Here is a 27690-nt window from a genome sequence, read left to right as displayed (position 1 = left end):
CCCTGTCGTCAATCTCTCTCCCTGCTGTCACTATTGTCACTCTCTCTCTCTCCCTGCTGTCACTGTCGTCTCTCTCCCTGCTGTCACTATCGTCACTCTCTCTCTCCCTGCTGTCACTCTCTCTCCCTGCTGTCACTATCGTCACTCTCTCTCCCTGCTGTCACTCTCTCTACCTGCTGTCACTGTCGTCACTCTCTCTCCCTGTCGTCACTCTGGCTTTCCCTGCTATCACAATTTCAGCTCATTCAATGTGCTACAATGTGAATTTTGGCTCATTCAGTGTGCTACAATGTGAATTTTGGCACATTCAGTGTGCTACAATGTGAATTTCGGCTCATTCAGTGTGCTACAATGTGACTTTCGGCTCATTCAGTGTGCTACAATGTGACTTTCGGCTCATTCAGTGTGCTACAATGTGAATTTCGGCTCATTCAGTGTGCTATAATGTGAATGTCGGCTCATTCAGTGTGCTACAGTGTGAATTTGGGCTCATTCAGTGTGCTACAATGTGAATTTCGGCTCATTCAGTGTGCTACAATGTGAATTTTGGCTCATTCAGTGTGCTACAATGTGAATTTCGGCTCATTCAGTGTGCTACAATGTGACTTTCGGCTCATTCAGTGTGCTACAATGTGACTTTCGGCTCATTCAGTGTGCTACAATGTGAATTTCGGCTCATTCAGTGTGCTACAATGTGAATGTCGGCTCATTCAGTGTGCTACAATGTGAATGTCGGCTCATTCAGTGTGCTACAATGTGAATTTCGGCTCATTCAGTGTGCTACAGTGTGAATGTCGGCTCATTCAGTGTGCTACAATGTGACTTTCGGCTCATTCAGTGTGCTACAATGTGACTTTCGGCTCATTCAGTGTGCTACAGTGTGAATGTCGGCTCATTCAGTGTGTTACAATGTGAATTTCGGCTCATTCAGTGTGCTATAATGTGAATGTCGGCTCATTCAGTGTGCTACAGTGTGAATTTGGGCTCATTCAGTGTGCTACAGTGTGAATGTCGGCTCATTCAGTGTGTTACAATGTGAATTTCGGCTCATTCAGTGTGCTATAATGTGAATGTCGGCTCATTCAGTGTGCTACAGTGTGAATTTGGGCTCATTCAGTGTGCTACAATGTGAATTTCGGCTCATTCAGTGTGCTACAATGTGAATTTTGGCTCATTCAGTGTGCTACAATGTGAATTTTGGCTCATTTAGTGTGCTACAATGTGAATTTCGGCTCATTCAGTGTGCTACAATGTGACTTTCGGCTCATTCAGTGTGCTACAATGTGACTTTCGGCTCATTCAGTGTGCTACAATGTGAATTTCGGCTCATTCAGTGTGCTACAATGTGAATTTCGGCTCATTCAGTGTGCTATAATGTGAATTTCAGCTCATTCAGTGTGCTACAATGTGAATGTCGGCTCATTCAGTGTGCTACAATGTGAATTTCGGCTCGTACCATGTGCTATAATGTGAATTTCGGCTCCTACCGTGTGCTACAAGGTAAAAGGGGCACCAGTACTAGATAGTATAAGGGGTTCTACTACACTGGACACGCCACCTATTGGGTGACCACGCCCCCTTTTCTGGAGCGTGCGCGCCTTCGGCGCGCACATACTTGCATCCTTAACTGTTGCATACCCCCACTTCAAAATTTCCACTTCAAACACTATATATATATATATATATATATATATATATATATATATATAAAAATAGCAGTGCCTCCCCAGCCAATGACCTCACCGCACGTCACTGGTCCAGTGCTACTGTATAAGTCCAGTCCATTGCAGTGGTACTGTCACTACTGTGTTGTCTTGCATCAGTCCAGTGGTGGTGTCTTGTGCCGCATCTGTCCAGTCACAGTGGTTGTGTCCTCTGCTGCCATATGTCCAGTGCTGCTGTATAAATCCAGTCCAGTGGTGCTGTGTTGTGCTGCATCAGTCCAGTGGTGGAGTGTTGTGCTGCATCAGTCCAGTCACAGTGGTGGCGTCCTCTGCTGCCATATGTCCAGTGCTGCTGTATAAGACTACACTGATCATACAGAATGAGGGAAGTGATACTGTGCAGGTGTCACATATAGATAGTAGGAACATGTATCTGCAGTATAATTACACTGATCATACAGAATCAGAGAAGGATATGTACAGGACAGAGGGGACAGGAGAGGTGAGTGATAACTCCAGGACAGTGAGGACAGGACAGAGGTAATAGGACCAGGACAGAGGGGTGAGAAGACAGGATTGACAGGAACAGAAGAGAGGTGATAGCGTCAGAACAGAGGGAGCAGGGACACGACAGTGGGGTCAGAGACAGGAGAGGTAGCTCACTGGCTGTAACAGTCAAACAATTTTTTTTTCATGCACACACTGCCAGCCTCCCGCACATCCTCTCACAGTCAGTGAGGTTGTATGGCACTCCAAGCCCGATCCGTCTGCCAGCCGCGTCGCTGCTGCAGATACAGTACTGTGTGCTTCCAGACAGTCAGCTCCGGGCACCACACATTGAGGACGGCTCTATACAGTCCCCCCCCGTACTCCCCTCCTAACCTGGAAGTAAACTGCTGGGTGCAGAACCTGGCACACAACTAACAAAAATAAATACATTTAAAAAAAATGGTCTAGTGGGGTTGCTTTCTGGGCCATTGTGCGGCCCAAGTGGCCGGGCCCCATAGCAGTTGCTTCCCCTGCAACCTCTATAGTTACACCACTGCTAGATGCCCTAAACCTGTCTAGACTGCCCAGATGCCCATGGAATTTCCAGATGCCATAGGCAATTGCTTATTCTACCTATGCATAGAGTCGACTGTGTCAGGTATCTCTGTAATCAAACTACACATAGCATCATTTTTATATAAAGAATAAACCTATTATGTTTATTTGCCATAATATAGAATTACACAACACAGCTACACATTTAATAGATACATGACAAAACCATTTTTTCTTAGCTTCCCTTCAAAAGGCTGCAGACACAATGGCCCTCATTCCGAGTTGTTCGCTCGGTATTTTTCATCGCATCGCAGTGAAAATCCGCTTAGTACGCATGCGCAATGTTCGCACTGCGACTGCGCCAAGTAACTTTACTATGAAGAAAGTAATTTTACTCACGGCTTTTTCTTCGCTCTGGCGATCGTAATGTGATTGACAGGAAATGGGTGTTACTGGGCGGAAACACGGCGTTTCAGGGGCGTGTGGCTGAAAACGCTACCATTTCCGGAAAAAACGCAGGAGTGGCCGGGGAAACGGTGGGAGTGCCTGGGCGAACGCTGGGTGTGTTTGTGACGTCAACCAGGAACGACAAGCACTGAAATGATCGCACAGGCAGAGTAAGTCTGAAGCTACTCTGAAACTGCTAAGTAGTTAGTAATCGCAATATTGCGAATACATCGGTCGCAATTTTAAGAAGCTAAGATTCACTCCCAGTAGGCGGCGGCTTAGCGTGTGTAACTCTGCTAAATTCGCCTTGCGACCGATCAACTCGGAATGAGGGCCAATGATGAATACAGAGCGTAGGCAAGATACATTATATAGACATTTCATGTGCACAGTCACTTATTGCTATAGATACCATGCCTCCAACATAGAGCTCCCCTGTGTGATAGTTTTCCCAAAAGACTACCAGTTATTGACTCTGAGAAATGTGGAAGGCTCCTGGTGATTAACTGGAAAGGAATACACAGCTGTGGGGTGGGGTGGGGGGTGCGGGAGTATTGGGGGGGGGGGGAAGTGCACACATAGGGGATGAACCCAGGCATTTGTGCAATATCCTAAAGCCTGCTAAATGTTCTTTAATACTGATATACCAAATAAAGTATTAGCGTGTCTACCTGTGCACACATACTTTCTGGCAAGCGTTAGCGTTGTGTTGCGTCAATTTCAACATTTCCTGCAGCGTTCACGAGCGTTGGTGCACTAGGGTTTAGGGAGGCTTTGAGAAAAATACTCTGAGGCTACAGCTCAAGGTTTTATTTAACAGGGTCTTTTCAACAATCATGTGCACAGGTCTGACTGGATCAATTTGTTTTCCGTATTTGGTATCTAGGAGAAAGCCACACTCCAACCACATCTCCTATGTAAACTTTTAGCCTAGGTGTAAATGAATGATTTTCTTAGCAAAGAAGCTGCAGCGGGATGTTTAGTAGCAAAACTGCATTCTGTCATTCAAACATATTAAAACAATATAGTGTCCATGGAAGTATGAAGACAGCATTCCTGTTCATTACTGACACTGTAAAAGTTATTGTACAAAACTGCAATGTGTCAGGCCCACAGTATAGATGACTGCTTGTGGTGTCCAGAACCTGTTTTTGTGCACCCATTAATGTGTGTGTGTGTGTGTGTGTGTGTGTGTGTGTGTGTGTGTGTGTGTGTGTGTAAACTGTACTGATGAAGCAATTCCTGTGCCTCCTATTAAACTCAAAGGCAAAAACAAGATTTACAGTTGTGACCAGTTATTTAACAGCGATTCAGACAATACTTACCTACTCCACCAATTTTTCGGGTAGTTCCCCTGCCCCCCCCCTGGATGCATGGGTGGATCTCCTGCATCCTGTCTACTTCCTATTAAAGTGGGCAAGATAGGGACATAATAGGGACATAATACGGGGAATCACTGCTCCATATGGAGCATCATTTTAGCTCCACCCCTTCCACTGTGATTTGTGGCATTTGGCAGTGATGGGGCGGGGGTTACTGTTATGAAAGCACGGCCCACCCCCTGAAGTGGTCTTCTGTATCTCCTCTCAAGGTGTGTCCTAGAGAGGAGAAACAAGATGTAGACAAGTACAGTATGATTCAGACTGTGGTAACAGTGCTTGAAATGTACAATAATGAAACTTGAAATAAATACACTCCTGATGTCCTTTACAGTTATGCCTATTGTAAGGCAGAAATAAAGCTTGAAAAGCATTATACAGTATTAAGATAAAATAGTAATCGTTTTTCTTTAATGGACCAGGCCTTTCTACAACTTCCACCATGCAAATTCTTATCTGGGCCACAAATCTTACAAAAGTCGCTATAGAATGGTTTAACCAGGACAGTTCCCAAATCTGACTGATGTCACAGTTAGGGCTGTAGTGTTGCACTAAAGTCTGTTTTGCAGAAGTATTCCCTATGCCTCAACTGGCAAATCTGAGTTGTCGGCACCTCAGTCGTATCTCCACTCAAGTCAGGGTGGTAATAGAGTTTTTTCACGAAGGCGAAGTGTAGTGAGGGCTTGTAGGTAGTACTGCAGACTATGCTTAGTTATGCATATGCAGATATCTTTCCAATTTCAGACAGATCTCTTGCACCGAGAGGGGTTTGGTGAAAGTGTGCGCTGATAGTGATAATGACTATGAAACAAAGCACATGGATAGGGCTCACATATAGGTTGCTGCATGCAATTCTACATGCAGGGGAATATCCACATTTCACTCAGCGCATGCAATGGGAGTGTGCCATAATTGCAGTGAGCTTGCATACTACTCCAACATTGGTCCACAGGTGGCTAAATAGAAAAATGTATGTTGTGGCTATTAAGTGACCTCTACTGTCTTGAAAATAAAAACCTAAATGTAATCAAATAATTAAGGCATATATAAATAACCATTGTATTTATATAATAATTCATTACATGATTGAAATTCGATAACATGTTTTCAAGTTGACTTTCATCACTCTAATGGCAAAAGTTTCAGTGACAACAGATTTGGTACAAGAAGATAACTAACACTTGGCTACTCTCCTGGTACATGCGGCAGGGTGTGGATGTGTGTGTGGTAAAGCCCCGGTGGGCCGCACTGTCCGAGGGCAAACCTCCTCATGTTCCAGAATCAAATTGCACATTGTTACGTAGCGGAGCAGGATTGCTGATAAACATGGGTTCTTGGTTCACTTCTATAAAAACGACACCAGGATTTGCCTAATTGTTAGCCAAGCATCTGCAATGGCTGACCACACCCCCTCTAGTGGATGACCATACCCCTTAAGCATGGGCCCATACTACTGCATTCCCCCGGTGGGCACTTTATGCCCCAGTCCAACACCTCACGCGGGAGTCCTTCTGTGAGAGCAGACCATCCTCTTGGATCTGGCTTCTCATGCTTGAGAATTCTACAGAGACTTGATGAATTGATTTGTGCTGTCATAACCCTGATCCCACTGCACGTCAATGCTTCATCATTGCCCTACCTCCCACTGCGAAATGACACAATTCAACATGCAGCATGGGGGTGAGGCCATGAGGATGCAAATCACATCACTCCACACTTGCTCCTTGGACCCCCCTCCAGATTTTCCTGGACAGGTAGCCCACAAACTAGGCAAGTATAATATAATTAAGAGGGAGATTTATCAAACCTAAATAGGACAAGTAGAGGTGCTACGCATAGAAACCATCATTTATCTAGTATATACTATAAGATGATAGAATCTGGTTGCTAGGGGAAACACTTCCAATTGTCTTCTTTAGATAGTTTGATAAATCAAGTGCTTTGCAGATGTTTGTGCTGCATCAGTAATATTGCATGAAAACAAAAAATCTACCAAAATATATGTGATCATCTTGAAATGATTATTTTATATAGGAAAAGTCTACAGATTGTGAGATTTCTGTTCAACATGGAATTGCTTGCTAAGGCTGCATTGCTCCAGCCATGCTGTGCAGCAATCTTGGGTTCAAGAGGACAATTTCTCATATTGCAGTTGTGCATGATTGTTTGTTGAATTGTTCATCAGTGTTGATTCCATGCATATAAAAATCCATTAGGCACTCGGAGACCTTCCTTGCATTTCCACATCGGTAAACTGTGGCATATCGGTGCTTTCTGTATTCGTGGTGATAGGAGAGATTACGTGCTTGAGACGTAACAGCATTGTAAACAACAGAACCAGCAGCACCGCAAGAAGACCGAGGAACAATCCCACATACATGTACAGGTTGGAATATTTATCTGTGGTAGTGGCAGTCGCTTCTGTGGCTACCGTTGGGAACTGCTGGACGTAGATAGTTCGGTTTCCACGGAATTTGAAATAGGCTTCAGTCATAGCTTGAGATACTGCGGAATACTTACTACTGATGTTGCTGTAGCAATCTTGTGCAAATTAGATTAAATGTACTAATAAGAAAGTCTTCAGTTAATTAGTGTTTGCTGGCGTTCCAATCTGTTCTATTACTCTTTTTTAAAAGCCACGCCACTCCTTTTTCCTGAGATTTAGAATAATACCAGCCATAGTTACTAATTTTATCTGTCACTTCCAGAGTGCTCTCTGCTGTCAATCCGCTTTATCATCATGGTTCTTATCCAGAAATGGGTTTGTAAAGTAAAAATAATCCATCACATTTTATCAAAATAGATTTGGTCACAAAATGTCCCGTTGGTCACTGAGGAACTTATGAAACGTGTTCTTTCTTCATCATCTGTTTCACAGGCATCGCACTTCTGTAATGAAAAAGGAGAGCAAAAGTATTACAAAGATTTTTCCGTTGTTGCATCATTAACACTTTTTATTGTATAGTTGTACATCTATGAACTTGGGAAACAAATTGACCTGTAGAAGCCTGGTCAGATTATCAATGGTGTGGATGGAGCTACAGCCCCAGGCCTCCACATAAAAATAGGCCCATCATCGTGACAGCAGGATGATGAGCAGCTAACAGCTGACCACACGGTCAGCCATAAACCATGATTATTAACATTTTATTTCTATTTTCCTCACAAAATAATGGAATTTTTATACTTTTACATATTATGAGGGAGATGTATCAAGCATTGGAGAGATGAAGTGGAGAAATTGCTCAAAGCAACCAACTAGTTTTTTACTGTCACATTCTTTGAAATGACAGTTAGATGCTGATTGGATGCTTGGGACAACTACTCCACTTTATCTCTCACCAACACTTGATACATCTCCCCATTGGAGCTGCTAATATAAAGATGTACATGGCACTGGCCACACCCACACAGAACTGGTCACAGCTCCTCTGCTTCCCATAATGGTAGCGTCTAGTTACCCTTCGTGGAGAAGACCTTTCCCATAAGCCCCTGGGTCAATGTCACCAACTATTTGGAATAGTAACCCTGTCACTTCCTGGTCCTGATCACGAAGGGAACATAGGTTGTGTCTATGTTACCTTCATGATCAGGACCTGGAAGTGACATAACGAGAGAGCAGGAGAGAACTTCCGCCCTTACAGCACCTAAATGTTTTCTCCGTTCTCCCTTCGTGTGAGGTTTTTTTTTTTTTTTTTATATGCACCATTGGACCCTCGCGTACCTAAATCCCATTGCTGTCACTTGATATTCAAGAAAAAAAAAGAGTCCTGGTCATCCATACTATTATATATTTATTTATAGTGAATATTATTGGGGCAGATGTATTAACTTGGAGACGGCATAAGGAAGTGATAAACCAGTGATAAGTGCAAGTTGATAAAGGCACCAGCCAATCAGCTCCAATATGTAAATTAACAGTTAGGATTTGATTGGCTGGTGCCTTTATCACCTTGCACATATCACTGGTTCATCACTTCCTTATGCCTTCTCCAGGTTAATACATCTGCCCCAATGTTTCTACTTATATATTCACTTATCTGTGCTGTGAGTTTTATTTATATGTCATAATAATATAGGGGCAGATTTATTAACCTCGGTGAAGTGATAAAGTGGAAGGTGATAACGGACCAGCCAATCAGCTCCTAACTGCCATGTCACAGGCTGGGTTTGAAAAATGTGAAATGGTGTGAGTGTGTCCTAATGTGCGCTATTGTTGGCAGCCCGTAAATAATTGCTAGTAGGAGAATTTCTCCAAAACTCCCGAATTGTAGATATGTATGTATCAGGGACGTGGAGGCAGGGGAGGCAGTGCCTCCCCTATCATTAATGATTAATATAATACTAAGAAGATACTTATGACACATGTTCTGTGTTATAAGTATCTGCTTTAGTCTTTTTAAATCGTTTTAGTAATTTTTACATTATAAAAACTGTTTTAAATGTGTGCAGGAGGCACCGCTCTCGGTGCCTCCTGCTGTCTATGTTAAAGGGCCGGAAGCGGGGGGCGGAGCCAAGAATTGGGCAGTGAAAGCCCATTAAAAAAACCAGCAAAAGCGGCACTTACCAGAAGTGTCTCTGTGACAGGGGCGTACTTTCAGCCCGTATGAAAGCACGCCCCTGTCACTAACAGTGATGTGATTGGGCCGATACAGGAGGGAGGGAGACACCCTCCGACGTGTAGGATTTTTTTCTTCATTATTTTTATTCATTATATGCCTCCGCCCACTACCCCCTGCGCCGCCTGTCCCCCAGTAGCAGTCCAGTCAGCGGGGAAGGAGGGGCCGTGATCCACTCACTTCTGTCGGCTCCTCTGGCTTCCTGAGACCTGACACGCTGCGGTGCACTGCATTTCAGCCATGTACACGGTGGGCTGAGCTAAAAACCGCGGAGAGGGGGTTCGGCGGCTGCTGGCCGGGATTTACGGCGGGGGGGGGGGGTGTTCGGCGGCGGCGGCTGGCCGGGATTTACAGGGGGGGTTTGGCGGTGATAAATCCTATGGCAATGTCTTACTGCTGGGGACTTTGTGCATTAGTGTGTGAGGGGGCTAGTAGCAGTACCTCCTGATAACTGCCAGGGTGCAAATGCTGCCCAGCCTGCTCGGGGCGTGGGGAAGGGGGGGGGGGGGGGGGTTGCTGCTGCTGCTGGCCGGGATTTGGGGGGGGGGGGCACTTTGTAATGGACTGAGCTCACTCATGCTGTATTCAAGAGACCCATGGCTCAGGGCTGTACTGCATATGTTGTATGCTGTACTGCCGGCAGAGGTTGCAGTCAAGATCCCACCGGATGGAATCCCGGCGGTCGGAGTACCGACACCGGGTTCCCGACCAGCACTATCCCAACATATTCTCCCTCTGTGAGTGTCCACAACACCCATAAAGGGAGAATAAATTAGTGTGCCGAACATAGCGAGCCCGCAAGGAGCTGCGTTGCACTCGCCCCCTGTCGGTATTGTGCCGGTCGGGATCCCAGTGTCGGTATTCCGACCACCGGGATCCCGTCCGGCGGGATCTCGTACTGATCCCGCCGGCAGAATGGGCTCTCCCTAGTATCACCCTCTCCCTGTCACCCTCTACTGTCACCCACTGCTGTCACTCTCTCCCTGGCATCACCCTCTACTGTCACCCACTGCCGTCACCCAGTACTGTCACCTTCTCCCTGTCACTCTCTTCCTGTCACCAGCTCCCTGTCACCCTCTTTCTGTCTCCAGCTCCCTGGCATCACCCTCACCCTGGCTTCACACAATGCTGTCACCTTCTGCCTGTCAGCCTCTTCCTGTCACCAGCTCCCTGGCATCACACTCTGCTATCACCCACTCACTGGCATCACCCTCTCGCTATCACCCTCTCCCTGATGTCACCCACTGCTGTCATCCTCTCCCTGGTGTCACCCTCTCCCTATCACCCACTGCCTTTCTCCATCACCCTTTACCTGTCACCCACTGCATCTCACCTGCATCACGGTCTCCCCATCACCATCTCTCTCCTGTCACCCTCTGTCTTTCCAAAGTATCACCCTCTCCTCGTCATACGACCACACACCTTGTTGTGAGTCCCCACCCTCATTGCGAGACCACACTCACTTTTCTGGGAGCACATGTACCTTCAGCGCAGGCATCGACACGGGGGCAGTAGCGGGCATTGGCGGGACATGGTGGACATTATGGCTAAAGTGCCTCACCAGCCACTGACTTCACCGCACGCCACTGGTATGTATGGTAAGCAATTTGTGTACAACCGCTAACTTTATGAATGAATAATGGAGACTTTCCTTAGCTCTTATATGTCAAGGCGATGTACAGTCTTCCAAAGGACTCGTCTTGGAGGGATCTTCTACGTAGTACGTTTTAAGTAAATTTCATATATAGTCAGGTGGTATAGATGAGCAACACCCTTTTAAGAATCCTTGATGGAAGATTATATGTAATTACCAAAAAGAAACAGCAAATACGCAATTTAGTGCCTCGTGCCTCCTCCCAGAAATAACACCCGAACAATGGTGCAGAAAATTGTAGAAATGGCTCAATTACCAGAGTGCAGAGTAAAACAGCATATAGCCACTCTCCTTTCGGTTGTCCCAGGTGGTCACCCAGAAAAGCCCACACCTGGTTATTTTCAGTGCTTCGTACCTCTTCTAAAGTAATAACATCCGTGTATTGGAGCACAATAATAAAATTAGCTTGAAAAATGATAGTTAGGATCTGATTGGCTGGTCCTTTATCACCTTCCACTTTATCACTTCACTGAGCTTAATAAATCAGCCCCATAATTTCTTGAATGTTAAATAATACCAACCTCAATAACTCAAGCCATATAAAAAATTGTGATTGATACGTTTTATCGATAGTCACTATATGTTGCCAGTGAGTACTATACTGAGCGAGGAATTATGTTCTATGAATATGGAATTGCTTAGTTGTCTATTTTTTTTGTATAATACTGTATGTAAATAAAGTGGCAAGTCATTATAATCTCCATATTAACAAACCATAAAAATTGGCAATTATTGGAACCAATCTCATACAACAGCATGACACTTCTATTTGGTATGATAACATGATAATTGTGAGGCAACATGTGGTAGGAGGCGTGGCCATGCTGAGCCTGCTGGGACATTCCCGCCTCCACCCAGTAATGCATCTGTGAAGAGGTGGCTAGAACAGAGCACGGGGCTAGCACACTTTTTAAAGGAGTCCTCACCACAGGGATCTGGAGGTAAGCGTTCCCTCTCCCCAACGCCTGCGCCTCTGTCATGTTTGTGTGGGGCATGCTGCCCCTCTGACACCCCCCATTCCCCCATTCCGTCGCCTCTATCTCCTTGTATACTACTACCAAAAGAGAAGAATAGGTAAAAAAAAGAGTAGTTTCAGATTTTAACTTAATTCATCAATTATACAAGGTCGGATAGAGGGTCTTTATGCAAAATAATATAACTCTAGAAAGTGTGGGTATGTAGTGCTTACATAGACATATCAAAATATAGACACAAAAGTGACAGCATGGTTTAATGTCGACAGTCACAATGTCAACGGTACATGTTAGGGTTAGGATAGGGCTACGGTTAAGACTAACTTTAGGGTTAGGCTGGCGTTAGGGTAGAGTTGGGCTCAACCACATTCCAACCATTAACATACCCAATGTCAACATGTTGATCATGTTGACATTATGACCATTTCGACATTGTGTATGTCAACATGTCATATGTCAACGTCCACATCGACATTCAGACCAGGGGCCGGTTGTAATGGCTTGCGAGATGGCCAGCGCTCCAAGACTCCGGCCGAATTTGTACGTTTTTTTTAAAGCAACAGACGTTTACAAGGCAAAACCTGGTTGAGTTCAGCTGGAGTCTCAGAGCTCCGGCCGTCTCGCGAGCCATTACATACGGCCCCAAGTCGACATTCTGGTGTTGACATTCTGAATGTTGTCATTTTGTACCACACCTAAAGTGTGTGTAGTAAGTGGCAATGGTCTATGTTAAAACGATTTGATGGTGGCTGGGGCAGCTGGCACTAGAAGTGATACCATGGACCAGCTACCCCACAATCAAACTTTCTTGATAAAGGTTTTCAAGAACCACACAGTACCCTACAAGAACCTATTATCATTACAAGAGGCTGTTTCAATCAATGCCAAGCTCATGTGAACTAAAGACCACTGCTTTTACCAGTAGGATCTACTTCACCAGTGCGAGACGCTGCTACAGACAGTGACTTTATTCTCAGGTCCCTTAAGGCAGGCTGGACCACACACCAATTACATTACAGCAGTGGCACCACACCTCCCAAGTGGAGATTTTGGGCCTAATTCAGACCTGACTGCTCCTCTGTGAATTTGCAGAGGTTTGCGATCAGATAGTCGCTGCCCAGACAGAGTGAATACCCACCCCGTGCAAGTCTGATTACGCCGTGCGAAAACCTTTGCAAACGCTGGTCAGCTGCAAATCCGTTCGCAACTCACTCACCATTGAATGATTTTTCCAGTCTGTGCAGTCACACGCCCTCCCTGAAAACATGCAGCAACGCCTGTCTTTTTCCCGACACTCCCAGAAAATGGCCAGTTACCACCCCTAAAAGCCAGCTTCCTGTCCATCAACTTGCGTACGCCTAGCGATCAAAAAAGATGCTGGATTCTTTCGCAGTTTATCCTCGCGTGTGCACACTACGATCCGTGTGCATGTGCAGTCGATCGATAATCAGCCGCCTTGCGAATTCGTACAACTGTGATCAGGTCTGAATTATGCCCAATGTTTACTAATAAAGGACTATAGTACAAAAGTATAGGCGGAAGAGAGTACCCTAATCTCCCAATGGTCCTCCATACAATAAAGTGGGAGTATAACAGTCTCCTTCTGCTATTCTCTGAAAGGGTTCTCCCTGAAGAAATTAAACTGAATAAGCTTGAGAGCACTGTGCCTTTCATAGTTATTTACTTACATCACATGATGTGACCAATAAAGAATTGTAAACCACATAGGGTTAAAAGGGCATGGCGGAACATTGACCATGGACTATCCCAAAAATTTTTCAAGTTTTACCCCTCTCGCACAGATAGTTTGCTGTCACACAGTGTTAGAAAAAGTTGTTTTTCTGCAGCGGGGTACACTGGGATTCTACAGGGAATAACATCGGGGTGTAGAGTTGGATCTTGCTCCGAGGCACCAACAGGCTAAAAGCTTTGACTGTTCGCAGGATGCATAGTGCCGCCTCCTCTATAACCCCATCTCCGTGCACAGGAGCTCTTTTTTAAAGTTGGTGCCCTCATATCAGGTCACTAACAGGGGAGACTGCGTTAGGCAGCCCTGAAGAAAAGAAGAATAAAGCTTTATTGAAGATACTTCATGGGCCGCAGCACTTTTTATGTCCAGGGGACATACTGTGCTGCGGCTCCATCACCTCCCCACTGCGGTGCTGTATACTCCCGCGGCCTGGTTCCCAGGTACTTACAGTGGAGACGCACCGGTATTCTGGCACACCGCCGCTGCACATCTCCAGGATCGCGTGGCTGCAGGACACGGGGAGGAGGAAAGTGGGTCCCCCAGGTGGAACCCGCCGGGCTAAATCGCGATCCCGCGTGGTCTCCAGGAGACGGACCGCGCGGCTGGTGTGGACATTGTACGCTCAGGGACCCCACTATATCCACCAGGGCAGCCGGAGCGCAGGTTGGTTTTCTTGAAAATCTGTTTGATAAAGGCTCTATAAGTACTGGTGGTGAAGTCCAGCGTGAGGGGATAAGGCACTGACCTGTAGCCCCTCCCCCCAGCTCCGGGCACTATCTTCCACAAGTGTTCCCGCCCTGGAGCTGCTTTCACTTTCTCCCTCACTCCCTGCAGAGATCTGGCGCCATTTCTATAGCAAGGGCTGCTCTCAACGGGATTGCTGGGCTGATGTCTCCTCTGTAAAGCCGCCTGTCACAGCGCCATGCTTTTACAGTCACTTGAGTATTATACATGTCGTTTAGACAGCGTTAGTTAAGAACAAGTCTAATTATAACAGAATAGGTGGTACAATTATTCTGTGATATACATCCAGTATTACTGTGCATAGTTATATCTCTCTGCATATACATATCTATTGTCATATGTAATTTGCCTGTCCAGTACAGTATTATCATGGTGCACTTTATACCTGCATTGTGTGTGTGCCTATAGCTGCTGTGTGTTTTCATTTAGTGTATCACACCCTTGCTATTACTATATTCTGTGCCCTGAGAGGATAAGTGCGTCAGGGTCCACATCTCCTATATAATAGCCCAGATCTGTGACTTTGTGCTTCATTTGCTAACGCTGGGCGGAGTCACAACACTGGGCGGAGTTAGTCAAATGAGTCACAGATCTGGGCAAATCTATAGGAGACTAGGAGCAGAAGCAGATGGTATGGGCATGGTACAGGCAGGGGTGCATACCTCCCAGCTTTCTTCAGGTAGAAGGAGGGACACACAGGCGGCGAAAAGAGGGCGTGGCCAACGAAAAGGGGTGTGGCTTCGCGGAGGGTCGGTGAGGGGGCATGCCCAGCGCTCTGTGAGCTGCTGGCATGCCCCCAGGGGCGGATTATGAGTCGGGGGGGCCCAGGGCACTTGAGACAGGGGGGCCCGATCTCATTGCTGTGCCTGCTGTGGGTTTCGGGCGTGGCCTAATCGCGGCCCGCGTGGCCACGCCCCCTTATGCAAATACCAGAGTTTGTTTTTTTTTTAATGGGATTTTGGCCCCTCAGCTAGGGGTCAATCCAGAGGGGGTGGTCGCTCCCCCCTACACACCCGCACAGGCAGAAGAAAGCAGGGAGGCTGCTGCCTCCCTGCAACACCACAGACCTGCCAACACGCAGCAGAATGTGCTGACTGTAGCACAATGCTGCTGCTGGCAGGACGGGGGAGCTTCGGAGCTGGGACAGAGCTACTCCAGCCGGGGGGGCCCCTAAAACTGTGGGAAACACGTTACATACCCCCTGCCCCCCCCCCTTAATCCGGCTCTGCTGCCGGAACCCCCCCTTAATCCGTATCCCGTGATACCCCCTCTCCTCCTGTCTCCACTAAATAGATGCTGTGTGCATGCTAAACAGAACAACGAATACAGGAGCTTCCCAACTGCCCCCCCCCCCCCACCCACCGTGGGACACTGCGGCCCGCGGGTGTGAGAGCGGGACAGACCCAAAAAAATGGGACTGTCCCGCGACAATCAGGACAGTTGGGAGGTATGGGGGTGTGTGAGGGGGTATGCCGTACAGACAGACGGGCACCGGCTCACTGTGTGCTTGACCCCCCACATCCGCAAACTCAGTAGGGTCTCTCTGGCGCGGAGGAGCGTCACTTTCTGGCACCCTCCACGCTTCTTAGCTGCAGTTTTGTGGGGCACCTGCCGCTGTGCAGGTTCCGTACTGCCTCTGTTATCTCTAGCCCCGGCAACCCCACCGCTAGCTGCAGTGCTACCACCCGCAGTGAGGTGCGCCCAGCTCCTTCACACACTTTAGCCAGCGGGTAGCGCTGCAGAAGTCCGCGTTGCTTGCAGGCTCCGACCCCCTCCTCCCTCCAGCCGCAGCGTCTCCTGGGAGCTAACCAGTCACTCCCAGTCTCCCATTTCCACAGTGCCCGGCAGCCGCGAGGTCAGCACCGCATGATGCTATGACCCCCTCCTCCCTCCAGCCGCAGCGTCTCCTGGGGGCTAACCAGTCACTCCCAGTCTCCCCTTACCACAGTGCCCGGCAGCTGCGCGAGGTCTGCAGTGTGTGACTGAGGAGGGGGGGAGGGATGCGGACGGACAGAGGATGCAGGACTCCAGCCTGCTGAGAGAGTCAGCTAGGCCAGCAGCAGATCCCAACAGGTTGGAGTGGAACAGCAGCAGCCAGCAGCAGTGACTCCGGTAAGACACATCTGTCTGTCACCACTGTTCTGTCCCTAATACCAATCTCTCCCGTGCCCTGTGTTCTGTCATGTCCCTGTCACCCCTGGCCTTGCCCTGTCACCCTTATCCTGGCCCTTTCACCCTTATGCTGGCCATGTCACCCTTATGCTGGCCATGTCACCCTTATGCTGGCCCTGTTACCCCTATCCTGGCCCTGTCACCCCTGTGCTTGCCCTGTCAACCCTATACTGGCCCTGTCACCCCTGTCCTGGTCCTGCCGCCCCTACCCTGGCCATGTCAACCCTATCCTGTCCCTGTCATTTCTGTCCTGGCCCCGTCGCCCCTGTCCTTGCCCCGTCACCCCTGTCCTGGCCCCGTCACCCCTGTCCTGACCCTGTAACCCCTGTCCTGGACCTGTCACCCCTGTCCTGGCCCTGTCACCCCTGTTCTGACCCTGTCCTGGCCCTGTTACTGCATACCCTCCAACTACCTTTTTGGCAGGTACAGTACCCGCAGCGCCTCCAGACCCCTCCCCAATGCACCACACCTCCGTACCTTCCCCTCCACCACATGCGGCACTCCACCCCTCCCCCACACGCTGTGCCTCCAGACCCCCTACACCACCCGCGGCTCCCACTCCCCCGCCCCTCCACCACCCACAGCACCTCCAGGCCCCCTCCACCATCCACCCCCCATATATGTCTCCCCCCACACCTGCCCCCCTCCACCCGCAGCATCTGCAGACACCCTCCTCAATCCGTGGTACCCCCCTTACCCACCCCTCCCCCACACCTGCCCCTCCACCACCTGCAGCGCCTCGAGACCCCCTTCCCCATCCGCCGCACCACCTGTACCTGCTCCTCCCCCACCCATGGTGCCTCCGGACCCCCTACCCCACCCCCGCCCCTTCCCATCCCACAGCACCTCTGGAACCCTTCACCCATCCGCAACAACCCCGCACCTGCCCCTCTAGCACCCGAGGCACACCTGCCCCTCCCCCACCCGCAGTGTCTCCGGACCCCTCCCCCATCTGCAGCACCTCCCGACCCTTCCCCATCCAGTCCCCTCCCGCTTCCGCCCCCCCCTCCACAAGCAGCATCTACAGACACCCTCCCCCATCCCCAGTCCCCCCCACACCCGCTACATTCTGTACATCATGCCCTGCAGGGGCTGTTCACGCCGTCGCAAGGGACTGCGCCTCCTTCACCATCGCACGCTCTTTCATTGTGCAATATTTAACCACTAACAAAGGAATGCAGGTAATACTCCATATAATACAAATATTGAACCCCAGAAAGGCATGCAAGGGTTAAGGGGGCGTAGCCCCTTGCGACGGTGTGAAGAGCGCCCGTAGGGCGCGATGAAGCACCTAGTTATATATATATATATATATATATATGTATATATAATGTCTTCCACACAGGGCGGGAATTCCGTGGACGCTCCTGCCTCGGGCAGTGCTGATCCCATGGATTTTCCAGGGGGGGGAACTGCTGCTGGGGATGTGGGTGCTGGGTCACATACTGCTCCTCATCCACCTGTAGCTCCTGTGGCCAATCAAGAGCCACCCTGGGCTGCCTTCTCCTGTATGTTAAATACATTGGTAACACGTCTTACGCCCCCAGTGGGACTACCTGTGCCATTACAGCCACAAATTGTCCCTGTAGCAAATCCGTATTGGGCGGACACTCTGTCTGCCCAGATACAGATTTTGAATAAATCTTTGGTTAAACAGACGCCTACACCTCAGCCCTCTGGGGCTAAGGGTCCTCCAAGCTTGTGGTTTCCTCCTCCCAATCCACTCATGTTTCGGATACTTTGGATGAGGATGGGGCTTATACTGATCTGATTGACTCTGACTCAGCGGCCTCTGACGGGGAGCCTGTAACTCAGGTTGATGTCCGTGACTTAGTGGAAGCTATCAAAATGGTTCTCCAGATTGATGATGAAGCAGATCCCACTACTGTGTCAAAGAAGCCTGATAAATTCAAACATCAGAAGGTGGTTAAAGTTGTTTTCCCTCACTCTGACAGTTTAATTGACATACGTCAAGAGGCATGGGCTTCACCACGGAAGAAATTCCAGTCCCACCCACATAACCTTCAGTGCTTCCCTATCTAACTACATCCTCTCTGTACAGTACACATAACATCACATATCTTGTCTTTCTTTACTCTCACACCCTCCTGACACTTGGGTGATCATATCATACAACCCATTAAGAACCTAGCAATCTTGTGGACCATTATGCAATAGGTAGCATCTATCCTTTGTGTATCAATGCCTATTTCCCTATAGATTGTAAGCCTGCAAGCAGGGCCTTCCTACATATATGTCTGTCTGTTTTTACCCAGTTTTCTTGTAAAGCGCAACGGAATATGCTGGGCTATATAAGAAACTGTTAATACATAAATAAATAAATTCTCCCTCTCTAAGAAGATGCTAGCTCGCTATCCTATCCCTACGGAGTTGAGTGCCAAGTGGGAAACTCCACCTCCGGTAGACTCTCATGTCGCACGGATTGTGGTGTCCTCTTCTCTGCCTGTCACCACTGTCACCTCCTTGAAGGAACCGTCAGATAAGTGCATGAAGGGATGCCTGAAGTGTATTTTTTCCTAAATGGGATACATAGACTGACTATTGCGGCCTCCAGGGCTGCAAAAGGTATCGAAGCATGGGTCCAGGTATTGGAGGATGAGCTACCTTCGGATATTTCTGACATTGCCACACAGTGTCTGTCTCACATTACCACCGCCTCCCATTATATTCAGAAGGCGTCCTCTGAGGTGGACATCATGGCGTCCAAAGTTGCCACTATGTCTGTTTTGGCTTGCTGTATTCTCTGGTTGCAGTCCTGGAAGGTGGACCTGGATTCCAAGAAGACTCTGGAGGTGTTCCCTTTTTCCCCTTTTTGGGAAGATCTAAACAAGATCGTGACTGACTTAGCCTCTGCAAAGACTGCGTGCCTTCCTAATACTACTCCTTCTGCTCCGAAAGCCAAAAGTACTACTTTCATTCCTTTCGGACTTCAGCTAAATCGAATGGTCAGGTATACTCGAGACAGCCTCGTGCTTCCAAGACCAGTAAGCCCACATCTAAACAATCCTGGGCTGCCTGTCAGCTTGCTTCCAAACGGGACAAGCCTGCAGCATGACGGGCCGGCCCTTCCCCTGGGGGACCCCAGGGTGGGAGGCCGACTTCTGCAGTTCACCCAGGTCTGGTTAAGGACCACTTCAGATGCGTGGGTGCAGGAAGTTGTCACTCACGGGTACGCGGTCTCCTTCAAGAGATGTCCCCCTCGCCAGTTCTGCACAACGGTCATCCCATCTGACCCATCGAAGGTGCAAGCTCTACACTTGGTTGTAAAATCCCTCCTGGAGACAGGAGTGGTGGTGCCGGTGCCTATCTCTCAAAAAGGAAGGGGCTACTACTCAACCCTGTTTCTAGTTTCGAAACCCAATGGGTCTTTCTGGCCTATTCTCAACCTCAAGTCAATGAACAAATTTGTGAGAGTTTCCAAGTTCTGTATGGAAACACTGCGCTCAATTTTACTGGCCATGGAACCTGGGGACTACATGGTACCCCTGGATATACAGGATGCTTACTTGCATATACCTATTGCCATTTCACATCATTATCTGTGGTTTGCTATTGGCAACCTCCATTATGAATTCAGGGCTCTGCTGTTTGGACTAACCACGGCCCCTTGGATTTTCACCAAGGTCATGGCCGTGATGACAGCTCATCTCCGTCAACAGGGAATCAGGATATGCCGTATCTGGATGACCTGCTGATCCTGGCAAGCTCCCAAGATGTCCTCCTGAGTCATCTCCAGCTGATGGTGCAATTCCTCACAGCCCACGGGTGGCTGATCAATTGGAAAAAGTCCTTCCTGGTCCCTGCGTGGCGCATCGTGCACCTGGGGGCTCTACTGGATACACACAGCCAGAGGCTGTTTCTGTCTCTGGAGAAGGTCCTGAGGCTTCAGGAGAGGATCAGATACTTCCTCTCTCATCCAAGAGTGTCCCTTCACTCGGCGATGCAAGTACTAGGCCTGATGGTGTCATCTTTCGACATGATGGAGTATGCTCCATTCCATTCTCGTCCTCTCCAACGGTTAATCCTCTCCAAGTGGGGCGGTCTACCTCAGCGGATCAGGTCTCAAATGATATTCTTGACTCCGGAGGTCCACTTGTCTCTAGCCTGATGGCTCTAGGATCAACAGTTGAGCAGGAGCCGTCCCTTCTGGATTCCTCACTGGGTCCTCTTGACTACGGATGCCAGTCTGAGGGGCTGGGGCACGGTGTTCGAGCAACATTCTCTTCAGGGTTGCTGGACCAAGGAGGAGTCTCTCCTCCCCATCAACATTCTGGAACTGCGGGCAGTGTTCAATGCATTGACGCTGGCCCTGCCTCTGATAAGGAACAGGCCTGTTCAAGTACAATCAGACAATGCAACCACGGTGGCTTATATAAATCATCAAGGCGGCACTCGAAGCCGCACTTCAATGGTGGAAGTGTCAAGAATTCTTTGTTGTGAGGAACGCCTTCTGCCAGCAATATCGGCAGTGTTCATTCCGGGTGTCCTCAACTGGGAAGCAGATTTCCTCAGTCATCAGGACGTACATGCCGGAGAATGGAGCCTTCATCCGGAGGTCTTTCAACTCCTAGTGGACAAGTGGGGCCTGCCAGATGTAGACCTGATGGCGTCTCGACACAATCACAAGGTTCCGGTCTTCGGAGCAAGGACAAGGGATCCACAAGCAGCATTCGTGGATGCACTAGCAATTCTATGGGAATTTCAGCTGCCGTATGTGTTCCCTCCAGTGTCTCTCCTGCCCAGGGTACTGCGGAAGTTCAAGCAAGAAGGAGGAGTCCTGCTTCTGGTCGCTCCGGCGTGACCCAGGTGGCATTGGTTCTCAGAAGTGCAGGGTCTATCAATGGAATGTCCTCTACTTCTTCTTCAACGCCCAGACCTCGTTCAGGGCCCCTGTGTCTACTTAGACCTGGCCAGACTAGCCTTTGATGGCATGGCTCTTGAAGCATCAGTCCTCAGGGCCAAAGGCTTCTTTGAGGCGGTCATCCAAACTATGCTGTAGGCCCGTAAACCAGCTTCGGCTCGGATTTACTACAGGGTCTGGAACTCTTACTTCACCTGGTGTGCTGTAAGAACTACGATGTCTATAAGTTCAGAAATTCATGGCTTCTGGCTTTTCTGCAACAAGGCCTGGACTTAGGCCTTTGTCTGGCCTCCCTCAAGGTTCATATTTCTGCCTTGTCGGTGAGGTTTCAGAGGAAGATTGCGTCTATTCCTGACACTTCATACCTTCACTCAGGGTGTTTTGAAATGGCTTATTCTTTAGGTCCTGTTTCTCTTGGCTATTGCCTCTGCTAGGAGTGTGTCGGACCTAGGCGCCTTGTCCTGTCAACCATCCTTTCTGATATTTCACCGTGACCGGGCAGTTCTTCGAGTTCGCCCTGGTTATTTGCCTAAGGTGGTGTCATCTTTCCACCTTAACCAAGAGATTGTGGTTCTGGCCTTTATCTCTTCTGGCTTGTCCTCTAAAGAGTGGTCTTTAGATGTGGTACGGGCTCTCCGTATATATATGGAGAGGACTGCCTCTATCAGGAGGTCAGATTCCCTCTTCATACTGTTTATTTTTCACAAACGTGGCTGACCTGCAAACAAGCAAACCTTGGCCAGATGGATTAGAATAGTGATTGCACAAGCTTATGCGCAGGCTGGTCTCACAGCTCCTGCTGCTATCAAGGCCCATTCTACTCAGTCTGTTGGACCTTCTTGGGCAGCCTGCCGTGGCGCGTCCTCTGAACAATTGTGCAAGGCTGCTACGTGGTCCTCTGTGAACACATTCATCAGGTTCTATGCCTTTGATACTTCCGCTACAGTGCATCCCCTCCCATGAGGAACTGCTTTAGGACATCCCCGATGTTATTCCCTGTGGAATCCCAGTGTACCCCGCTGCAGAAAAGGAGATTTATGGTAAGACTTACCATGGTTAAATCTCTTTCAGCGAGGTACACTAGATTCCACAGGGCGCCAACCCTGACGCACTTAGCTCATTTGGGTTTGTATGGCATTAGCCGCTGGTCCCTTCTCCTGTCGTGAGAACGTGGTTCTATGTGACTAACATCTACCGTCTCTTTACCTGCTACTGCATTGGACTGGTTAACAAAACTGAGCTCCTGTGCACGGAGGCGGGGTTATAGAGGAGGCGGTGCATCCTGGGAACAGTCAAAGCTTCTAGCCTGTTGGTGCCTCGGATCAAGAGCCAACTCTACACCCCAATGTTTTTCCCTGTGGAATTCAGTGTACAGTACCTCGCAGAAAGAGATTTAACCATGGTAAGTCATCTCTATTTACCTGTGCGTCATGAAAATGCCTGTAGTTCAAAAGTACAGCAACATGCTAAGTAAAAAATGTTAAATTAAATTGAACAAAACACCCTCTGAATCTGTCTGTATGCTAACTGAGGCATACGGTTCAGATTGTATATCACGGCCACGTGTGTTTGAGTGGAACAAAAATATTTAGTGAGGGTCATTAGGATATTGAATATGATGAATGTCCTGGAAGGCCTTGCACATCCAAAATTAAAATGTGGAAAAAATAGTGAAAAATGTTTGAATTGACCCTTGACTCAGCAGCCAAATTATTATTATTATTATTATTATTATTATTATTATCACTACCAGTTATTTAAATAGCACACACATATTCCGCAGCACTTTACAGAGAATATTTGGCCATTCACATCAGTCCCTGCCCCAGTGGAGCTTACAATCTATATTCCCTACCACGCACACACATTTACGCTAGGGTTAATTTTGTTAGGAGCCAATTAACCTACCAGTATATTTTTGGATCCAAATAATAAACTTTGACAAAAAACTGTTAGGCACGTTTTGCATCAAGATCTTAACATGACAAAAGTTTGTGGTAAGATGATTGGAAAGCTCCGTATTGTAGAGTAGAAAGAAATAAAAGCAAATTTGTACAGACATTTTGGAACAAATTTAAGTGGATTCACATTTTTTAGATAAAGTTATTATCATGCACTGGAAAACACCATCGTCACCAAGAATGAAGAAAACACATCAAAGCAAATCCAAATTCAAAGCCATGTAATTAGTTTTCTTTAATATCAAGGGTGTTATTTTGGAAGACAATGCACCAGCCCACACAGCTCTCTGTGAAGCAGTTTTTGGCCGAGAAACAGATTGCAGTGCTAGAACACTCTCCATACTCGCCAGGCCTAGCACCGTGTGACTTCCTTCTTTTCCATAAGTCAAGGGTACCCGGTTTGCATCAGCTCCTGAGGTAAAGAAGAGGGTGTGGTATGGAAGGTCGACAGTAACTAGGTCGACAATGTCTAGGTCAACCACTATTGGTCAACAGTAACTAGGTCGACAGGGTCTTTAGGTCGACATGTTCTAGGTCGACAGGTCAAAAGGTTGACATGAGTTTTTTATTTTTTTGGGTGTTGTTTTCTTCGTAGAGTGACCGGTAACCCCAATTAGTGCACCGTGTCCCCTCGCATGGTTCGCTTCGCTCGCCATGCTTCGGGCAAGGTGCCTCGCTTCGCTCGGCACAGATTACCATTCCAATCGTAGTCCACGTGGATCGTTAAGTATGAAAAGGTTAAAAAAAAAAGAAAAAAATTGTGAAAAACTCATGTTGACCTTTTGAGCTGTCGACCTAGAACATGTCGACCTAAAGACCCTGTCGACCTAGACACCCTGTCGACCTAGTTACTGTCAACCAATAGTGGTCGACCTAGACATTGTCGACCTAGTTACTGTCGACTTAGAGACCGGATCCCAAAGAATAGTAACACGGAGCTGTTGAAATAGATGACAGATTATGATCTACAGCACGGCTTTGGCCAATGGAAAATAAAATGCAGCAGAGTATGGATGCAGAAGAGGAGTACATAGAAGGGGAATGGAGTTAAAATGTACTTAAGCTATAATTTACATTTAATTATATTATCAGTTTCATTATTTAATAGCTACACCCCGTACACATACGAACACATTGGTACAGCACTGATACTACCACCCACTATGCAAATAAATTATTATGCTAGGTTGATTTTTATTCTGTATCTGAGTATAAAATAGTATATACTGTAGATAAAGTAAATTGCAAAAGTTGCACTTGGTTCTATCATATTAAGACATATGGGCGTATTTATCAATTATATTTTACTAATCAAAATATTATTTTAGTAATCAGATCGCATTTCCCATACTTGTAATGGGAAATGTGATCTGTTCAAATTTACTAAAATAAAATTGTAAAATAATACCAGAGGGAGTCCTGTAATAATAACGCCATCTGCAGATCAGATGACTGCGGTCATAAAGCAAGATCAGATGACCGGGGTCACAGAGCAGGATCAGATGACTGGGGTCACAGAGCAGGAGCACAGCATTCAGCTGACCAGATCACAGAGGAGTTACCATAGTGGGGGAGAAGGAGGGGTTTGCACACCTTGAAGGGGGAGGGAGGGCGCATTTTCAGACATAGGTGGTCATTCCGAGTTGATTGCAGCCCACAACTTTTTGCTGCTGCTGCGATCAACTAGTACACGCCTATGGGGGAGTGTATTTTAGCTTAGCAGGGCTGCGATCGCTTGTGCAGCCCTGCTAAGCTAAAAAAAATTCAAGCAAAAGTAGACTAGGGTCAGACCTATTTATCCTGTGCGACGATCTCTGCGATGCAGGGGCCGGCTTTGACGTCAGACATCCGCCCTCCGTTCTGCTGGACACGCCTGCATTTTCTTATCCACTCCCCGGTCTTCAACGGTCCGGATTTGCCCAGGTACGCCTTCTTTCTGTCAATGTTCTTTGCGGTCGGCTCTGCGACCGCTTCCTTCGTAGGACGCGACGTAACCCGGCGACCCCTGTCGCCGGGCAACACCGCGCACCCGCACTGCGGCCACTGCGCATTCCAGACCTGTTCGCACTGCAGCGACAAATATCTGCGTGCGAACGGGCCGGAATGACCCCCATAGTCTCAGTATATTTTTTGTGAAAAATACCCAGAGAAGTGTGTTGGAGAGATTCAAATCTTGTCACTAACGTTGCTTCTGCTTAACCTCTTAATGAGCCACAGCATCAAGCAATAAGGCTACTGAGTCGGGGAGAGAAAACCCCCTATTCCGGCGATCTTGGCAAGTCCAATGGCGATACGTCATGCCTCCTGGCTGTTCCCAGTGCGCATTGGCGAGATCCCCTCCTCCCAGATCCTGGCAGCATAGGCAGCTGCCTAATGATAGATCTGGCCCTGCCTGTGTAAACCTAATGACATCCACAATCACAAAGGCTAAAGCTGAATACACCCCTGAAGGTGTATACCCAGCTTTAGTGGTAAGGTAATTTGCATGTATTCATGTGTCCAATGTTTGCACCATCCGCCTGCCCAGCTGACTCACATGACCAAATGAATGGTGACCAGAACATACTGTAGCAATTATTATAAACCAAAAACTATATTAAAATAAATAAATAAAATGATACAGTCTACCTAATCCTAATTGTGTGTGATACAACATGATATGTTATGATTCACAAATAAATCAGCCTAGTAGTAAGGTTCTTGCAGTGAGTGGGTAAACTTGTACCTAGGAAAAGTCTCACTTCCCTGCCTTTTGGCTAAGACCAAGTGTATGCTGTGGGTATTAAAGATGCCCTCAATAGGCATGGTGCTATCACCTGTCCTCAGGCCAAGGTGCTATGTGCCTTGGTGCGGTCAGTGCCAGGGGTGCCTGAAAATGCACTGGTGTTAGGGCAAGGGGAGAGGGTGTAGGGTTTTGTGGCTGGACTTGGTATTACCGTGGCTGGGCGGGATGGGGGGGGGGGGGGGGATTCTTGGTGCTGAGTGTTCCAGCAGCGGTGGCCAGGGGTAGCTTGGATTTCTCAAGAGTTTCCGTAATGAGATGGAAGGGGACAACTACTACTCCCGCATAGGGTGTGTGTGTGGGGGGTTTCGGGTGCTCTGTGTTCCCGCAGCAGGGGCTTGACTGTTCCTGCGGTGAGGGGTCCATGTGCCCAGTGTTTGCGGCTGGGGAGGACGGGTGCTCCATGTCCAGCAGCCAGCTGCGAGTGCAGTGGTGCATACCCTCCAACATGACCCGCCCCACTAGGTACAAAATGCTCTGTTTCTGGACTTCCCTCTTAATTTATTATTGCCATCACCTGTGAAGAAACAGCTTTCTTATCATTTAACTAGTTCAACACAGGTGATGGAAATCATAAAGTAAGAGGGAAATCCAGAAACAGAGCATTTTGTACCTAGTGGGGCGGGGATATGTTGGAGAGTCTGGTGGTGTGGAGATAGGACCAGCTTCTGCTCTGAGCTGCTACAAGCGGCAGTGAAGGGGGGGAGGGCGGGTGCTGTCTGTTCCTGCGGCGGAGGGTTTCAGGTGCTGTGCATTTTGGGGGGTGGGGGGTGAGGGAGGATCAGGTGCTCTGTGTTCATGCAGCGGGGAAAGGGGGGGCTGACTGTTCCAGTGGTGGGAGAGGGTTTTGGCTTCGGATTCTCAGTATTCTGTGGCCGGGGAGGGGGATGGCGGGTGCTTAGGCCTGCTCCAAATGCCATGTTGAGGAAATGGTGCAGCTTTTGCTCAGCGCTGCTACAAGTGTCAGGGGGGCTGATCAGCTGACTGTACCTGTAGGGGGAAGGGGGGAGGGGAGTTGGCTGACTGTTCCCGTAGAGGGGGGTTTAAGTTGTTAGATTAACAGAACCTTCATTCTCATGGGACCCAGAAAAAGTCAGATACAAATGAGTCTTCTTACATCTTTGCTTCGTGCGCTACAGGTTGCGTTACACATAACGTGTGAGTGCCATGTGAATCCGCAGCGCCAAGTGTCTTTTTTTGCATTTTTCCCCATGAAAATGCGCCTTAGACACAAAGTAATTTGTAATAGGACGCACAGGCAGCATCTTCTGATTAAAATGATATGCAACATGTCTATATTCTGTGTGTGACTGCGACTGTATTTTCATACAAAATGCTATGCTAACGTGGCATTTCGGACGCTGTCTAAGGCACATTTTCACAGAAAAAAATGCAAAACAAGACATTTTGGTGCCTGTCAATGACTGTTTAGTGGACTGCAGCAAGGATGTAAGATGACACATATGTACTGTAGGACCCCAATTTTTTTTAAATGTTTTTGGCTCAGCGCAATCACTGTGCACCATTTTTCTTTTCCCCTCTCCTTCTGTCTGGGGCAAGGATTATTTTTTATTTCCCTGGCCAAAAGGCTGGGGCCTATATGTTTATTTTATTCATT

At 48.0% G+C, this 27690-nt stretch overlaps 1 protein-coding gene across 1 annotated transcript in view; it reads right to left on the bottom strand.

Annotated features, from left to right (window-relative positions):
• Positions 1–2843: 2843 nt before the first annotated feature.
• The window catches only part of SERTM2 (serine rich and transmembrane domain containing 2), an 86175-nt gene continuing 61328 nt past the window's right edge, over positions 2844–27690 (bottom strand). The window contains exon 2 of the mRNA XM_063937322.1: positions 2844–7423. Coding sequence (XP_063793392.1) covers positions 6747–7028 — 282 coding nt within the window. The 5' untranslated portion in view covers positions 7029–7423 and the 3' untranslated portion in view covers positions 2844–6746. The remainder of the gene's footprint in view (positions 7424–27690) is intronic.

The sequence above is a fragment of the Pseudophryne corroboree genome, chromosome 8, assembly GCF_028390025.1.
Source record: "Pseudophryne corroboree isolate aPseCor3 chromosome 8, aPseCor3.hap2, whole genome shotgun sequence".
Taxonomy (NCBI): Eukaryota; Metazoa; Chordata; class Amphibia; order Anura; family Myobatrachidae; genus Pseudophryne; species Pseudophryne corroboree.
The sequence above is the reverse complement of the archived record's forward strand: the minus strand, read 5'-3'. Positions and strand labels throughout refer to the sequence as shown.